The sequence below is a fragment of the Salvelinus fontinalis genome, chromosome 31, assembly GCF_029448725.1.
Source record: "Salvelinus fontinalis isolate EN_2023a chromosome 31, ASM2944872v1, whole genome shotgun sequence".
Taxonomy (NCBI): domain Eukaryota; kingdom Metazoa; phylum Chordata; class Actinopteri; order Salmoniformes; family Salmonidae; genus Salvelinus; species Salvelinus fontinalis.
The window spans coordinates 14,101,620-14,119,436 of NC_074695.1; the positions used below are offsets into that span (position 1 = coordinate 14,101,620).

The 17,817-nt window shown below is 45.2% G+C and overlaps 1 protein-coding gene across 2 annotated transcripts; it reads left to right on the plus strand.

The window, feature by feature from the left end:
- Positions 1–3,372: 3,372 nt before the first annotated feature.
- Positions 3,373–17,577, plus strand: LOC129829600 (Krueppel-like factor 15). Of its 2 annotated transcripts, none has more exons than XM_055891384.1 (3): positions 3,373–3,568; positions 6,130–7,405; positions 13,629–17,577. In XM_055891384.1, the coding sequence occupies exons 2-3, from the start codon at positions 6,228–6,230 to the stop codon at positions 13,795–13,797; spliced, it is 1,347 nt and encodes a 448-aa protein (XP_055747359.1). In that variant the 5' UTR covers positions 3,373–3,568; positions 6,130–6,227; the 3' UTR covers positions 13,798–17,577. The 2 variants fall into 2 exon arrangements, with proteins under 2 accessions (XP_055747359.1, XP_055747360.1); XM_055891385.1 differs by having other exon boundaries at positions 3,373–3,535.
- The last annotated feature ends 240 nt before the right edge of the window (positions 17,578–17,817 follow it).

Here is a 17,817-nt window from a genome sequence, read left to right on the forward strand (position 1 = left end):
AGTGTATTAGACAGAGGGGGCAGAGAGGAGAGCCAGGATGGGCTGTGTTGTGTTTACATGTGCATTAGACAGAGGGGGGCAGAGAGGAGGACCAGGATGGGCTGTGTTGTGTTTACATGTGCATTAGACAGAGGGGGCAGAGAGGAGAGCCAGGATGGGCTGTGTTGTGTTTACATGTGTATTAGACAGAGGGGGCAGAGAGGAGAGCCAGGATGGGCTGTGTTGTGTTTACGTGTGCATTAGACAGAGGGGGCAGAGAGGAGAGCCAGGATGGGCTGTGTTGTGTTTACATGTGCATTAGACAGAGGGGGCAGAGAGGAGAGCCAGGATGGGCTGTGTTGTGTTTACATGTGCATTAGACAGAGGGGGGCAGAGAGGAGAGCCAGGATGGGCTGTGTTGTGTTTACATGTGCGTTAGAGAGAACGTTGCATAATTCTCAGGGGCTCTCGATCTCCCTGGGATGTTTTGGTACTACATTTGACACTGTTTTGTTGGTAGTGAGACCTCTTGACAGCAATCCGTCCTAGAGCTGGAGTATCTGTCTCAGGGTGAAGTCAAGTGTCCTACTATCCTTAACTGTCCTCTAGTTCCTAGAAAAATTCCTCCTGTGCCTTAATTTAGCAGCTTAGAGACCAACACCTCAGCGTGGCCTGGCCTAAAGCTTCCCTCAGCCTGGCCTGGCAACAACAGGCGAAGGCTTCCCTCAGCCTGGCCTGTCATCAACAGGCTAAAGCTTCCCTCAGCCTGGCATGACAGCAACAGGCTAAAGCTTCCCTCAGCCTGGCCTGGCAACAACAGGCGAAAGCTTCCCTCAGCCTGGCCTGGCAACAACAGGCTAAAGCTTCCCTCAGCCTGGCCTGGCAACAACAGGCTAAAGCTTCCCTCAGCCTGGCCTGGCAACAACAGGCTAAAGCTTCCCTCAGCCTGGCCTGGCAACAACAGGCGAAACCTTCCCTCAGCCTGGCCTGGCAACAACAGGCGAAAGCTTCCCTCAGCCTGGCCTGGCAACAACAGGCTAAAGCTTCCCTCAGCCTGGCCTGGCAACAACAGGCTAAAGCTTCCCTCAGCCTGGCCTGGCAACAACAGGCGAAAGCTTCCCTCAGCCTGGCCTGTCATCAACAGGCTAAAGCTTCCCTCAGCCTGGCATGACAGCAACAGGCTAAAGCTTCCCTCAGCCTGGCCTGGCAACAACAGGCGAAAGCTTCCCTCAGCCTGGCCTGGCAACAACAGGCTAAAGCTTCCCTCAGCCTGGCCTGGCAACAACAGGCTAAAGCTTCCCTCAGCCTGGCCTGGCAACAACAGGCGAAACCTTCCCTCAGCCTGGCCTGGCAACAACAGGCGAAAGCTTCCCTCAGCCTGGCCTGGCAACAACAGGCTAAAGCTTCCCTCAGCCTGGCCTGACATCAACAGACTAAAGCTTCCCTCAGCCTGGCATCAACAGGCTAAAGCTTCATTTTGGGATGGGGCACCAGGATTGTATATTACCACACTAACCCCCTTAAGCTACTGAAACAACAACATATCCCTTTATCAGTCCAAAACAGCGTATTTAGTGGGAGAAAGAATGACTAGTGGGAGACTTTTACTGCCATGTTTATTCGGTAATCTAGTACGCCCTGAAGATACCATTAGCTGGTTAACTAATCAGGAGATACCTGTATAGACCGGCCGCTGCGGAGTGTAGCCTGCCTGTATAGACCGGCCGCTGCGGAGTGTAGCCTGCCTGTATAGACCGGCCGCTGGGGAGTGTAGCCTGCCTGTATAGACCGGCCGCTGCGGAGTGTAGCCTGCCTGTATAGACCGGCCGCTGCGGAGTGTAGCCTGCCTGTATAGACCGGCCGCTGCGGAGTGTAGCCTGCCTGTATAGACCGGCCGCTGCGGAGTGTAGCCTGCCTGTATAGACCGGCCGCTGCGGAGTGTAGCCTGCCTGTATAGACCGGCCGCTGCTGAGTGTAGCCTGCCTGTATAAACCGGCCGCTGCGGAGTGTAGCCTGCCTGTATGGACCGGCCGCTGCGGAGTGTAGCCTGCCTGTATGGACCGGCCGCTGCGGAGTGTAGCCTGTATAGACCGGCCGCTGCGGAGTGTAGCCTGCCTGTATAGACCGGCCGCTGCGGAGTGTAGCCTGCCTGTATAGACTGGCCGCTGCGGAGTGTAGCCTGCCTGTATAGACCGGCCGCTGCGGAGTGTAGCCTGCCTGTATAAACCGGCCGCTGCGGAGTGTAGCCTGCCTGTATAGACCGGCCGCTGCTGAGTGTAGCCTGCCTGTATAAACCGGCCGCTGCGGAGTGTAGCCTGCCTGTATAGACCGGCCGCTGCGGAGTGTAGCCTGCCTGTATAGACCGGCCGCTGCGGAGTGTAGCCTGCCTGTATAGACCGGCCGCTGGGGAGTGTAGCCTGCCTGTATAGACCGGCCGCTGCGGAGTGTAGCCTGCCTGTATGGACCGGCCGCTGCGGAGTGTATTCTGCCTGTATAGACCGGCCGCTGCGGAGTGTAGCCTGTATAGACCGGCCGCTGCGGAGTGTAGCCTGCCTGTATAGACCGGCGGCTGCGGAGTGTAGCCTGCCTGTATAGACCGGCCGCTGCGGAGTGTAGCCTGCCTGTATAGACCGGCGGCTGCGGAGTGTAGCCTGTATAGACCGGCCGTTGCGGAGTGTAGCCTGTATAGACCGGCCGTTGCGGAGTGTAGCCTGCCTGTATAGACCGGCCGCTGCGGAGTGTAGCCTGCCTGTATAGACCGGCCGCTTCGGAGTGTAGCCTGCCTGTATAGACCGGCCGCTGCGGAGTGTAGCCTGCCTGTATAGACCGGCCGCTGCGGAGTGTAGCCTGCCTGTATAGACCGGCCGCTGCGGAGTGTAGCCTGCCTGTATAGACCGGCCCCTGGGGAGTGTAGCCTGCCTGTATAGACCGGCCGCTGCGGAGTGTAGCCTGCCTCATATGCTTCCTTTAGTGTTATACCTTTGGACTGTGCTTTAGGCGTGTCTCTGAGCAGTCAGGGAGCACTTTAAAAGGTACTAATGACCCATGACCATATCTGCTAGATTACATTGATTTTATGGAGCACAAACATTTTAGACACAAACACACATGTCCTATTCTAATATAAAATGTTATACTATAATTAAATAAATGTCTATGAATGTGGCATTCACTATGATTGCATCAAAGTTACCCAGTCTCCATTGCGTTTTAGCTACGGGAGGATGAGAGGGAATTCATGCAATTGCAGTGTCTGTCTGTCTGTCTTTAGTGAGTCCATAAACGACAAAACATCGAGTCCAGCCTCCAAATGTTGTCAGCCAATACGAAGCGCAGAGCAGACGAGCCTTCATAACCCAACCCCTAATTACTTATAAACTACACAGCACCAATCATGTGACGGTAGTGTACTGCTACTACTACTACTACTACGGTAGATCGTAGCACCCGCCCTACGGATCGGCATTGCGATGAGAAGCTCGTCTCAAGGGCTTATCCACAACGCTCTTGACTATTGACATCATCTCACCAACGGATCATTTTTCACTTACTTCAGGTGAAAGGACTAACAATCTCTCGATACATAAAGGTTGGTGCATAAACTATACCGTGAAAAGTGTTTGACATAGGAAGCGATGGCAGAAAGGCATTGGTGCGTGCGCCCCGTTGCGTGCTCCCTCCGGCAGCACACTGCACAATAACATGTTTACGTCGATTGGACGCATGGTGCGACATGCTTTCTGCATACAGCGCACACATCTGGGGGAAAACTGCTACAATCAATAGGCTGATGACGATATACGCTCTTATTATGTATAGCATAGGCACATATTTTCACAGTGGATATGCACACCAAAGGGGCACTGTTTTGGATATATTTTAGATGCATACATGATTGGATGAAACTATAAAAACCGTGTTTACCGAGAGGGAATGAGAGAGACCGTTACATGTTATCAATGTGGTTACAATGTAAATCTCTTAGAAATTTCCTACACCGTAGTTGTCGATTTGTTAACATTTTATCTGCTACGTATTTTTAAATGCTTTTTTCTTCATCCAAACAATGTGTGGTATGACAGTAGCTAAATGCTCCCAGCCCGACCCATTCAAACTGTTTCTAGCATAGTGAGTCAACGCTTTTTCATGTTCAGGTTATTCTCCGTCAAAATCAATGAAAACTGTACGGGGGGGGCGCTCAACTAGTTTATGCATTCAAGCATCCACATGTATTACAATGTAATACACGTACGTTTTTATAACGAACTAAATCAATGGAAGATAATCAATGCCAAGAAAATCTCTTCGATTTTACAAACTATTTTTTCCTACATTTTACCAAGGAAAATCCCAAGCGAATATTACTTGGAAGATAAAATACACCATGTGAATCCTTGCTTATCATGTCCCTTAAGCTTATTGAAGGAATCACAGGATAATAAAATGCACTGAAATATGTGGTTAAGCCTATTATTTGAAGCCGATGACAGGTTAGGTCGACAGCAGCTGTTGCCTGCCTTGTAGCCCATAGGAATTAGTCTTACTTTTACAGTATTATTGAATGATAAATATCTAGACGAAAAACTTTGACAATTGCAGTCGGTCATCTATTTTCGACTTTGGTTTATGACGGTAAGTCAACGTGCAGTGGAAACGCAGTCTGGAAATTCCTCCTTCACACGTGATGCCCCAGAGCTACTATACATTTTAAAGTGATATAAAATAACGAATACATTCTTTGGCTAGGCTACTTCTTTATCCAAAACGGTTATAGTAGTAGGTAGTTACAATAGATTCGTGCTGACCATGAGTTACATATTGACAGCTCTTCTCCTCCAGAAGTTCAGTGGCAGTGTTGCATGTCCAAACTGAAGGTTTCAAGAATGCAATTGAACCTCCTGCAAGCCACGTTGGTATTTACTGTTTAAACCCGCAGGCAGGCTCGTGCTGTGGTGCAGGGGGCAGTGTTATATAACTGTTTTATTTAGTTTTATCCTCTTGACTCGAGTTATTTTGAGTTATTTATTATCTTATAATGGAGCATAACATTACCTCTCTCTCTCTCTTTCTCTCTCTAACTCTCTCTCTCTCTCTTTCTCTCAGTCTCTCTTACTCTCTCTTTCTTAGTCTCTTTCTCTCTCTTTCTCTCTCTTTCTCTCTCTTTCTCTCTCTTTCTCTCTATTACTCCCTCTCTCTTACTCTCTCTCTCTCTTACGCTCTCTCTCTCTCCCCTCTCTCTTAAACTCTTTCTCTCTCTCTCTCACTCTCTCTCTTACTCCCTCTCTCTCTTATACTATCTTTCTCTCCCTCTCTCTCCCTCTCTCTCTCTCTCTCTCTCTGTCTCTCTCTCTCTCTCTCTCTCTCTCTCTCTCTCTCTCTCTCTCTCTCTCTCTCTTACACACTATTGCTCTCTTACCCTCTCCCTCTCTCTCTCTCTCTTACTCTCTCCCTCTATCTCTCTTACTCTCTCTCTCTTACTCTCTCTTTCTCTCTCTCTCTCCCTTTTTTTCTATCTCTCTTACTCTTTCTCTCGTACACTCTCTCTTACTCTCTCTCCATCTCTTACACTCTCTCTTACTCTCTCTCTTACTCTCTACCTCTCTTACTTTCTCTCTCTCTTACTCTCTTTCTCTCCCTCTTACTCTCTCTCTCTCTTACTCTCTCTCTCTTTCTCTCTCTTACTCTCTCTCACACTATCTCTCCCTCTCTCTCCCTTTCTTACTCTCTCTCCCTCTGTCTCTCTTACTCTCTCTCTCACACTCCCTCTTACTCTCTATCCCTCTATCTCTCTTACTCTCACTCCCTCTCTTACGCTCTCTCTTACTCTCTCAATTCAATTCAAGGGGCTTTATTGGCATGGGAAACATATATTAACATTGCCAAAGCAAGTGAGGTAGATAATATACAAAAGTGAAATGAACAATAAAATGAAGAGTAAACATTACACTCACAGAAGTTCCAAAAGAATAAAGACATTACAAATGTCATATTATAATGTACAAATGTGCAATGTACATCTCTCTCTCATTTCTCTCTCTCTCTCGCTCTCTCTCACTCTCTCTCTTACACTCTCTCCCTCTCATACTCTCATTCATTATTTTCTCTATTGCCATTTTATACACATGATGGACATCTATTCCTGTTTTCTAGGGAGAAGAGGAGAAACTGAATCATACACTCATAACTAGTATAAACCAAGTGGAGCTAGCAGAGCTGTGACTGGCTCAGGTGACTGGCTCAGGTCAGGAATGGTGGATAACTTGCCGGTAGGAGAGGGGACCTTCCTGTATTACGCCAGCTTTCCTGCTGAACATCACGAATCGGACATGGTGATAGACACAGGTGTCTACCAGGCAGTGTCCTCCCCGTTTTCAGAGGACGACCTGAGTGACTCGTCCAGCCCTCGCTCCTGCTCCAGCCCTGAGTCCCAGGTGCTGGGTTCCAGCTACGGCAGCAGCAGCAGTGGAGAGAGCCAGGATGGTCTCCTGGACTTCCTGCTCTCCCAGGCCACCCTTGGAAGTGGAGTTACTCCCACTCTATCTCCCTCAGTACCACCCATCCTCCCCAGGGGTTTAGCATGGGAGTCGAAGACGGACCGCCTGTTTCAGCCAACCAAAGAGGAGTGCTTTGAGTTCCCTGTGTTCCCAGTGGACCTGGAGGATCATGTGGGGCTGCTGTTTCAGCCCACCCTGGAGGAGATAGAGGAGTTCCTGGAGGAGAATATGGAGGTGGTGACGTTGAAGAAGGAGGCTAGTGAGGGAGGGATGTTGGATGTAGACAGTCAGGTGACAGGGTTAGAACCTGGGCTAGAGCAGTCAGTACCTGTTGCCAGGGCTACTGTCCCCACCACAGAGACCAAATACACAGCAACATCCACAACAACACATTCCAACGGTTGTAGTGGGATTAAACAGGAGGAACCTGCTGAAACACCAGCCTCGGGGGAGGGGTCTGTCTTGACGCCTGTCATCTTGCAGATTCAACCAATCCACATTAAGCAAGAGCCCAGCCCAGGTGTGATACCAACACCAGTACCACCGCAGACCACCCTGCCCTCCTCAGACATCAAAATCGCCCAGCTCCTGGTCAACATCCAGGGCCAGACGTTTGCCCTGGTGCCCCAGCTGGTGTCTCCAGCTAATCTCAATGGTACATCTTCCAAATTTGTGCGCATCGCACCCGTACCCATCGCCGCCAAGCCCCTGGGTCTCAGGGAGAGTGGGCTTTCAGGTGACCAGGCTGCAGGGATCCTGGTGGGAGGACAGAAGTTCCAGAAAAGCACGGTTACGGACCTTATAAAAATGCATAAGTGCACTTTCCCTGGCTGTGCCAAGATGTACACCAAGAGCAGCCACCTGAAGGCCCACCTGAGGAGGCACACAGGGGAAAAGCCCTTCGCCTGCACCTGGCCTGGCTGTGGATGGAGGTGAGTGGGTTCAAGACACTGTGTAGGTTATGTTAGAGTCAGACTTCACGGGTGGAGCTCATAGGTCTACTAAATGTGTGGTTATTCATGTGACTACATACACGGCAGTGACAGTCAGTGAGTGCAACAGGGGATGTTTAGCTGTGATGGTCCAACAATGTATGACGATTTGGCAATAGCAGTCCCAGGTTTTAGTTGGAGAAGCCACAGAGTATACAACTATCTCTGTTGACTGGGGTTGGATTATCTGAGATGCATTGATTCCTTCCAGAGGTTAACAGGGTTATCAACTTCTTTCGCTGGCTGATATCATCATAGAGAGATACAAAGCCATTCAAAGCCAATCCCACCAGCTGCTCTGCAAAACACAGATATATATTTTTTGAGAAAAATATAATTAATTTTCCAAGTTGTGCGTCAGCTCAATTAGATGTGATGGAGAACTAAAATGATTAGTGTCCCTCATAATGAATGCTCTCCTCCCCTCTCATGCTCTTTCGTTGGCTCCATATCTCTGTGTTTTCTTCTATTGCAGAGTTTGAGATTAGATAAGGCCTTTGAAGTGTGGGCAGACTTTGCCCCCTCTAGCTGTCTCTCTGTTTGCTCTCCATCTGCACTCAGTTAAACTCTTGCAGAATCTAGTTCAAAGTTTTGGTAGCAGCACTAACTTTATGGCATAATGAATGACTTTACTGCATACTAATTTGATTATTATCCATGATATATTAGTGGGCCAAAGGAGTTTGTTTCTCTGTTTCCACTTACTCAGCAAGCATAAAGCATGGATGTGTCCCATATTATTCATTCCCCATCTCCCTGACCTCTCCACCCAATGTGGTTGCACAACTAAACATAAAAAGCTCAGTGTGCTCGTGGGAACAGCTGGTGAGAAGGTCTCTAGTCCGATAAGATTGGCAGTGCTCAGCGGTCCTGTGGTCTTATCACAGTGACCTGGGTTAGCCCCAACACATGACTGCCCTGGGCATGTGGTATCCCCCCTCGCCATCCCACAGGGCCGTGTGTGGCCTTCAGAAACTGCTCTCTGTCTGAGGGACCCTCGCTCCTCCTCCCTCCTCTGCCTCCACCTCCTCCTCCTCTCCTCCTTGTCAGGAAAGGGAAGTGAGCTTGGGAAATATGCACCTCCAGCCATCTGTCATTTGAGTGCCTTGTGTTGTAACGAAATAAAGTGTTTCTGACATTCCTCTGATTCTCATCATGCCCATAAAAAACAAATGACACATTTACTGTACATCTGGCATTCCTCTGGCATCTCCAATCTCCTCACACACGTAATGCATACCCACATGTACATAATACATACACAATGCATACCCACATGCATGCATACAGGCAAGCGTAGGTAGACACAAACACGTTCACACTGGGTAAAGACCTAAATGTGAACATTGATATGGGGTTTCTAGTGGACTGTAGATTTGTTTTTGAACCCTGTTCACCTTACAGTAAATACAAAAATATATATTTTTAAACAAGATATAATGATATTCCTTAGTGTCCATTCTTCGAACTTGGAACTTCAAGTGCTTTATGATTGCTGCTTACTGTATTCTGTAATAGTAGCTTCATGAAGGTCCGAAGAGCTAGATCGTTGTGTGGAATTAGAAGCTCTTATGCAGTAACACTGTCAGTAACACTACCTGTTGACTTACATTAGTTACAGTAACACTGTCGCTACCTGTTGACTGACATTAGTTACAGTAACACTGTCACTACCTGTTGACTTACATTAGTTACAGTAACATTGTCACTACCTGTTGACTTACATTAGTTACAGTAACACTGTCGCTACCTCTTGACTTACATTAGTTACAGTAACACTGTCACTACCTGTTGACTTACATTAGTTACAGTAACATTGTCACTACCTGTTGACTTACATTAGTTACAGTAACACTGTCGCTACCTCTTGACTTACATTAGTTACAGTAACACTGTCGCTACCTGTTGACTTACATTAGTTACAGTAACACTGTCGCTACCTGTTGACTTACATTAGTTACAGTAACACTGTCACTACCTGTTGACTTACATTAGTTACAGTAACACTGTCGCTACCTGTTGACTGACATTAGTTACAGTAACACTGTCGCTACCTGTTGACTGACATTAGTTACAGTAACACTGTCGCTACCTGTTGACTTACATTAGTTACAGTAACACTGTCGCTACCTGTTGACTTACATTAGTTACAGTAACATTGTCACTACCTGTTGACTGACATTAGTTACAGTAACATTGTCACTACCTGTTGACTTACATTAGTTACAGTAACAGTGTCCTTCTCTCGGCACATATCAAAGCTGCAGGCTAAAGTTAAATCTAGACTTGGTTTCCTCTATCGTAATTGCTCCTCTTTCACCCCAGCTGCCAAACTAACCCTGATTCAGATGACCATCCTACCCATGCTAGATTACGGAGACATAATTTATAGATCGGCAGGTAAGGGTGCTCTCGAGCAGATGTTCTTTAACATTAACACTAGATGTTCTTTAACATTCGGCCATCAGATTTGCCACCAATGCCCCTTATAGGACACATCACTGCACTCTATACTCCTCTGTAAACTGGTCGTCTCTGTATACCTGTCGCAAGACCCACTGGTTGATGCTTATTTATTAAACCCTCTTAGGCCTCACTCCCCCCTATCTGAGATATCTACTACAGCCTTCATCCTCCACCTGTTCTGCCAGTCACATTCTGTTAAAGGTCCCCAATGCACACACATCCCTGGGTTTTTTATTTTTTACCTTTATTTAACTAGGCAAGTCAGTTAAGAACAAATTCTTATTTTCAATGACGGCCTAGGAACAGTGAGTTAACTGCCTGTTCAGGGGCAGAACGACATATTTGTACCTTGTCAGCTCGGGGATTGGAACTTGCAACCTTTCGGTTACTAGTCCAACGCTCTAACCACTAGGCTACCCTGCCACTCCTCTTTTCAGTTTGCTGCAGCTAGCGACTGGAACGAGCTACAACAAACACTCAAACTGGACAGTTTTATCTCTTCATTCAAAGACTCAATCATGGACATTCTTACTGACAGTTGTGGCTGCTTTGTGTAATGTATTGTTGCCTCTACCTTCTTGCCCTTTGTGCTGTTGTCTGTGCCTAATAATGTTTGTACCATGTTTTGTGCTGCTACCATATTGTGTTGCTACCATGTTGTTGTTTTGTTGTGTTGCTACCATGCTGTGTTGTCATGTGTTGATGCCTTGCTATGTTATTGTCTTAGGTCTCTCTTCATGTAGTGTTGTGTTGTCTCTCTTGTTGTGATGTGTGTTTTGTCCTATATTTATATTGTATTTATTTATTTTAATCCCAGGCCACCGTCCCCGCAGGAGGCCTTTTGGTAGGCCGTCATTGTAAATAAGAATTTGTTCTTAACTGACTTGCCTACTTAAATAAAGGTGAAATAAATTCATAAATGAAAAATATTTTGACTTACATGAGTTACAATAACACTGTCCTTTCCTGTTGACTTACATCTGTAAGTGATCATTCATTAGCGTTGTTGTACATTATGTTTACAGGAAAGAGTTTAGGATACATTTAGTTCTTATAATTCACCACAGTAAGTCCCACCGCCCCTTCTTTTGGTCCTTGCCAGCGTCTTGTCAGTGATTACTGTATGCTTCAGGGCTGAGTTCACGAACAAGCTCGAACAGAGCCATAGTGTAGCCTAAATAAGCTGTGGAGGCTGTAGCTGGGGCATCAAGGCTCCCCTCCACACACCTGGGCATCCCACCCTGCCCAACAATGGCTCCACAAACAGCCTTACCCAGGCTCTCATAAGCCTAACCTCCGTCATCCCCTAACCGATTCGTATAACACAAGTTTCATATAACAGTCATCTAACATAGCCTAACAGTTTCATATAACAGTCATCTAACATAGCCTAACAGTTTCATATAACAGTCATCTAACATAGCCTAACAGTTTCATATAACAGTCATCTAACATAACCTAACAGTTTCATATAACAGCCATATAACATAGCCTAACAGTTTCATATAACAGTCATCTAACATAACCTAACAGTTTCATATAACAGCCATATAACATAGCCTAACAGTTTCATATAACAGTCATCTAACATAGCCTAACAGTTTCATATAACAGCCATATAACATAGCCTAACAGCCACATAACATAGCCTGACAGTTTCATATAACAGTCATCTAACATAGCCTAACAATTATATACAGGGACATACTTCATATCAACTTCCAGGGCGAGATAGTAGTGATGTGTCAGGATGTTAACATAGCAGAGATAATTAGTTCAGTTAATCTTGTCCCACATGTATTGCTTATTGGCTTAGACAAGGATAGGGTGAGGCTGTTTCAGTCAGAGATGAACTGTAGCCATCATGTCTCAACATGAAGGAGTTATATCACAGTTTCAGCTTGGGGGTATAGCGAGTGCTGACACATCATGTATAGTACGGCACAGCTTTGGTTTCAGAAGTGGGAGGGGGGGGCATTAAAAAAATAATATTGGATCAAAACTCCAAACAGCCTTCCCGACCGCTTGGAGACATCCCCATGGTCCTAAAGCACACCGTTGCCTCGTTTTGTATCACATTTCAATGATAAAACATTCCAATGATCACATTCCAATGATACATGCAATTTCAGATTGTAGGGGTGACATGTCCCCCCCTGTCCCCAGTGAAAATTGCACCCCTGGAATGGAAGTAGCATAGTATGTAACACAGATTGAATAGAGTCCTACATGTCTTGTAAATATATTTTCTTTCTTATTTTTGGGTGGGGTTTCTCTCATAAAAATGTTTAAGATACGATTTGAGAATATTAAAAAGGTTTTGTTATGCAAAGTATTTTTACGCTTTGAGGTTTGAATTAATTGTTATTGATGTTTCTGCCTATCATTAATGCATCAACATTCCTTCTGCTATATGATGAAATTATCTTCTCATCACCGAGGGAGTTTTTACTATGTACCTCTTCAAACCCCCAAATTACTATTAATACTCAAACGTTCATGTTGACCTACTGATCATTTTGCTACACCGCACTAACATCTGCTTATTATGTGTATGTGACCAATAATATGTGATTTGATTTGATTTTGAATCATGCCATTCTAAGCTACTGGCAACATGTTATAGCACACCATCAGCTTGGGGCTGTAACGAGTGCTGTGTAGTACTGATGTAGAATACTATGTAATATTACAATAGAGGTAGATGAGGTTTCCTAATGTCAGAGTAACATCCCCAGAACCAGTTCGTTTTAAATACAGTGGCAGAATCGTTTTTTTGGTTCACTTCTGGCCATACAGGAAAATCCTCTGTTGATAATGAGGCCTAGTAATACTTAACCATTTCACTACCATGTTATGCATGTGTAGCACCTGTTCTTCCATGTGTGTACTGCATGTGTGTACTGCATGTGTGTACTGCATGTGTGTACTGCATGTGTGTACTACATGCGTGTACTACATGGGTGTACTGCATGTGTGTACTACATGTGTGTACCGCATGCGTGTACTACATGTGTGCACTACATGTGTGTACTACATGTGTGTACTGCATGCGTGTACTACATGTGTGTACCGCATGCGTGTACTGCATGTGTGTACTACATGTGTGTACTACATGTGTGTACTGCATGTGTGTACTACATGTGTGTACTACATGTGTGTACTGCATGTGTGTACTGCATGTGTGTACTACATGTGTGTACTGCATGTGTGTACTGCATGTGTGTACTACATGTGTGTACTACATGTGTGTACTGCATGTGTGTACTGCATGTGTGTACTGCATGATGAAAGGCCATGTTACCATGCAGGGATTCTAGTCATTCGTCTCAATAGCACAGTTGCTTCATGATTCATGATGAGTGTGTATGGAAGGAATGTTTTAAGATGACTTTACATTACTATAATCAATGTGTTACCATTGGGAATTAACACCTCAGTAATGAGTTAACCCTTTAGTTCTGACTGGACACCTTACCAACAGAAAGCTACCCAGGAATCAGAGTGAAGACCAGAAATAGACATGTTGGACTTTACTGTGCACATGTGTTAAAATCAAATATGGGTAGAGATATAATATGGATAGAGTGTACTGGTGCAGTCAGACAGAGAGAGGGGGCCTTTTACCTCAGGGTGTTATGGGAAACCGTGGCTCTGATATAGGTTGTCTGATGTGTTCTGGGTCTGTCTGTCTCAGGTTTTCGAGGTCAGACGAACTCTCCAGACACCGGCGCTCTCACTCTGGAGTGAAGCCTTATCAGTGTCCCATCTGCGAGAAGAAGTTTGCCCGCAGCGATCACCTGTCCAAACACATCAAAGTCCACCGCTTTCCAAGAAACAGCAGGACAGTGCGATCCGCAAACTGAGCACATTGACCTCCCGGTCCTGCTAGACTGAGGCCACGCCACAGGACACATGGAGAGACATAGAGAGAGAATGTTTGTGAGACAGAGTGAATGAATGTGGGAGATTGCTTACAGCAGAGGGGACAGTGGGACAGACAGAATGAATGTGGGAGATTGCTTACAGCAGAGGGGACAGTGGGACAGACAGAATGAATGTGGGAGATTGCTAATAGCAGAGGGGACAGTGGGACAGACAGAATGAATGTGGGAGATGGCTAATAGCAGAGGGGACAGTGGGACGGACAGAATGAATGTGGGAGATGGCTAATAGCAGAGGGGACAGTGGGACAGACAGAATGAATGTGGGAGATTGCTAATAGCAGAGGGGACAGTGGGACGGACATAATGAATGTGGGAGATTGCTAATAGCAGAGGGGACAGTGGGACAGACAGAATGAATGTGGGAGATTGCTAATAGCAGAGGGGACAGACAGAATGAATGTGGGAGATTGCTAATAGCAGAGGGGACAGTGGGACAGAGAATGAATGTGGGAGATTGCTAATAGCAGAGGGGACAGTGGGACAGACAGAATGAATGTGGGAGATTGCTAATAGCAGAGGGGACAGTGGGACGGACAGAATGAATGTGGGAGATTGCTAATAGCAGAGGGGACAGTGGGACGGACAGAATTAATGTGGGAGATTGCTAATAGCAGAGAGGACAGTGGGACAGACAGAATGAATGTGGGAGATTGCTAATAGCAGAGAGGACAGTGGGACGGACAGAATGAATGTGGGAGATTGCTAATAGCAGAGGGGGCAGTGGGACAGACAGAATGAATGTGGGAGATTGCTAATAGCAGAGAGGACAGTGGGACGGACAGAATGAATGTGGGAGATTGCTAATAGCAGAGGGGGCAGTGGGACAGACAGAATGAATGTGGGAGGTTGCTAATAGCAGAGAGGACAGTGGGACAGACAGAATGAATGTGGGAGGTTGCTAATTGCAGAGGGGACAGTGGGACAGACAGAATGAATGTGGGAGATTGCTAATAGCAGAGGGGACAGTGGGACGGACAGAATGAATGTGGGAGATTGCTAATAGCAGAGTGGACAGTGGGACAGACAGAATGAATGTGGGAGATTGCTAATAGCAGAGGGGGCAGTGGGACAGACAGAATGAATGTGGGAGATTGCTAATTGCAGAGGGGACAGTGGGACAGACAGAATGAATGTGGGAGATTGCTAATAGCAGAGGGGGCAGTGGGACAGACAGAATGAATGTGGGAGATTGCTAATTGCAGAGGGGACAGTGGGACAGACAGAATGAATGTGGGAGATTGCTAATAGCAAAGGGGACAGTGGGACAGACAGAATGAATGTGGGAGATTGCTAATAGCAAAGGGGACAGACAGAATGAATGTGGGAGATTGCTAATTGCAAAGGGGACAGTGGGACAGACAGAATGAGTGTGGGAGATTGCTAATAGCAAAGGGGACAGACAGAACGAATGTGGGAGATTGCTAATAGCAGAGGGGACAGTGGGACGGACAGAATGAACTTTCAAACAACAGTTAAAAGGGAGAGAGTGTTTGAAGGTTTTGTTTGTTTATGTGTGTGTGTGACGCACGTTGGTGGTACTGTGATAATTTATTGAGTAATGCAGAGACTCAAAAGAGAAAACATTTAGAAAAAACAAGAACTGTTACATAACATGACATCTTCACTGGTGCACGATGGGAAGTTCAGTGCTTTATCGGGATTTACACTTAAAAGCAATGTTCCCGCGTTCGCGGAGACTGCATTCACAGTAAACGCTGCATATGCCGGCTCAATCGGAAATTACTTTTACATTTCAATGTCGCTATAGCACTGAACTTCTGCAGCACAGATTGAATCGAGTCCTAAGTTTCTTGTAAATAGCTTTTCTTCATTTTTGTAAGGTTTTTTTTTCTCATAAAAATGTTTAAGATACGATTTGAGAATATAAAAGAGGTTTTGTTATGCAAAGTATTTTTACACTTTGAGGTTTGAATGAATTGTTGTTGATGTACCTGCCTATCATTAATGCATCAACATTCCTTCTGCTATATGATGAAATTATCTTCTCATCACCGAGGGAGTTTTTACTATGTACTTCTTCAAGCCAAAAAATTACTATTAATACTCAAACGTTCATGTTGAACTACTGATCATGATCAGAATCATGCCATTATAAGCTACCTGCAACATGTGGAGGCTGTCTCCTATTTTCACTACGGGAGCAATATGACGACTCATGCCTGGTAAAGGCTGGATCAGCTAACAGTGAACAGCCGACTGCAATACAACGAGGTGCAGCAGAAAGTATTTGATGTTTTATGGTGTGTTGTTTATATATGAACCGACTGGCTTTCTGATCACAATTGAAGACATTGAAGAACTTTTCCTTTTGTATATTTGTATACATTAGCTGGAGGAGCGGTTATTGTCATTTTCTTTCATTTTGTGTTATGTCATTGGCGCTTAAAGCTGGCCTTCTCTGGGGCCAATATGCCAGCTGAGTAGGCCTACGTAGTATCTGTTTGAATATAATGATAACACTTAACCCGTTGGAGACTGTATTAAATCTTCATAGCACATAAGCATTGAATGCCTAGCCTGACATGTTGTATACAGTGTGTGGATGTCAGTGACAGTCAATCAATGTACAGTTTCAAACAGTGCTGGTAGGAGCTACAGTATGAAGGACTCAGACCATACACTTCAATGTCAGTCTAATCAATGCTTTCAGTAAAATAGTTGAACTATGTTTTTTAGGGATTCTTCAAAAATTGCAGCTACAGTAGCCTGAGGTAAGCCTCCTCGATATCAACACAATAGTCTGCCTCGTGTCATCAATGCATGGTGCTGAAGCACCCTACAGTGTTTCAAAAGTGACCTCTGTTTCAAACTGGAACAACCCCCAAAAGCCTTTTTAGCAGACAGACAGCAGTGCCAACCTAGCCAAGCTTCCTGGGCTATTACGTTTCATCTGGAGGATCTGGAATTGCATGGTGCTTTATTCAGACGAAAGGTAGTCTAGTGGTTAGAGCATTGGACTAGTAACCGGAAGGTTGCAAGATCAAATCCCTGAACTGAGGTAAAAATCTGTTGTTCTGCCCCTGAACAAGGCAGTTAACCCACTGTTCCTAGGCCGTCATTGAAAATAAGAATTTGTTCTTAACTGACTGGCCTAGTTAAATGAAGATAAATACATTTAGTTATTTCCTCTGGAACATGTGAAGAAGTAAATGGTGGTAGAAATCTTAGCCTCCATACACATGTTCTACAGTCTCCTTCCTGATCTACAGATGACATCACAGGAAGACACATGATTGGCTTAGTGAAATACAGGACTCAAATACTGTAAGGATTAGGAATGTTTTTTTTTTACAATGGTGTCTTTTCCCTGTACGAAACTACACTGTCTATGATGGCCATGTTGTTTCTGTGTTAACGTTGTCTGAACCTGAGGGGTCTAGAGAGGGCAGTAAACTTCTACTGTAGTAATGCATTCCTTCAATCCCATTTCAAATGTTTAAAATGTTTTTTACAACAGGCTATTTTAACCCATGAATGTATGTAAATACTGCAACTACACCTAAAAGGAACAGAAATATTATTGTAATTATTTCTGTGATTGCGTACAATTCTAGTGCATGTGTATATAATGACAATTCATGATATATTGTTATAAATATTATATACTATTATAAATATTATATATTTTTCTTTGTTCTACATACGATGCATTTACAAATTAAAGAAACCCAAAAGATAGAGTGATTATGGTTCTATCACATTTGGTCAAGTTAGGGCTTTGTTGTCCAAACAATCAGTGGCCATTCAGACAAGATCCATTGTTGTCATTACATCTCTGCATGACACCCTGCTCTCTTTCACTGTAACTGCTACCCGTTATCATTAGCATTCATCATGTTACAACACTACTAACAGGGGACAAACAGTCAAAACACAATATGCTCATATTGCATTATGGCCATGCGTGTCTCCAGTGGA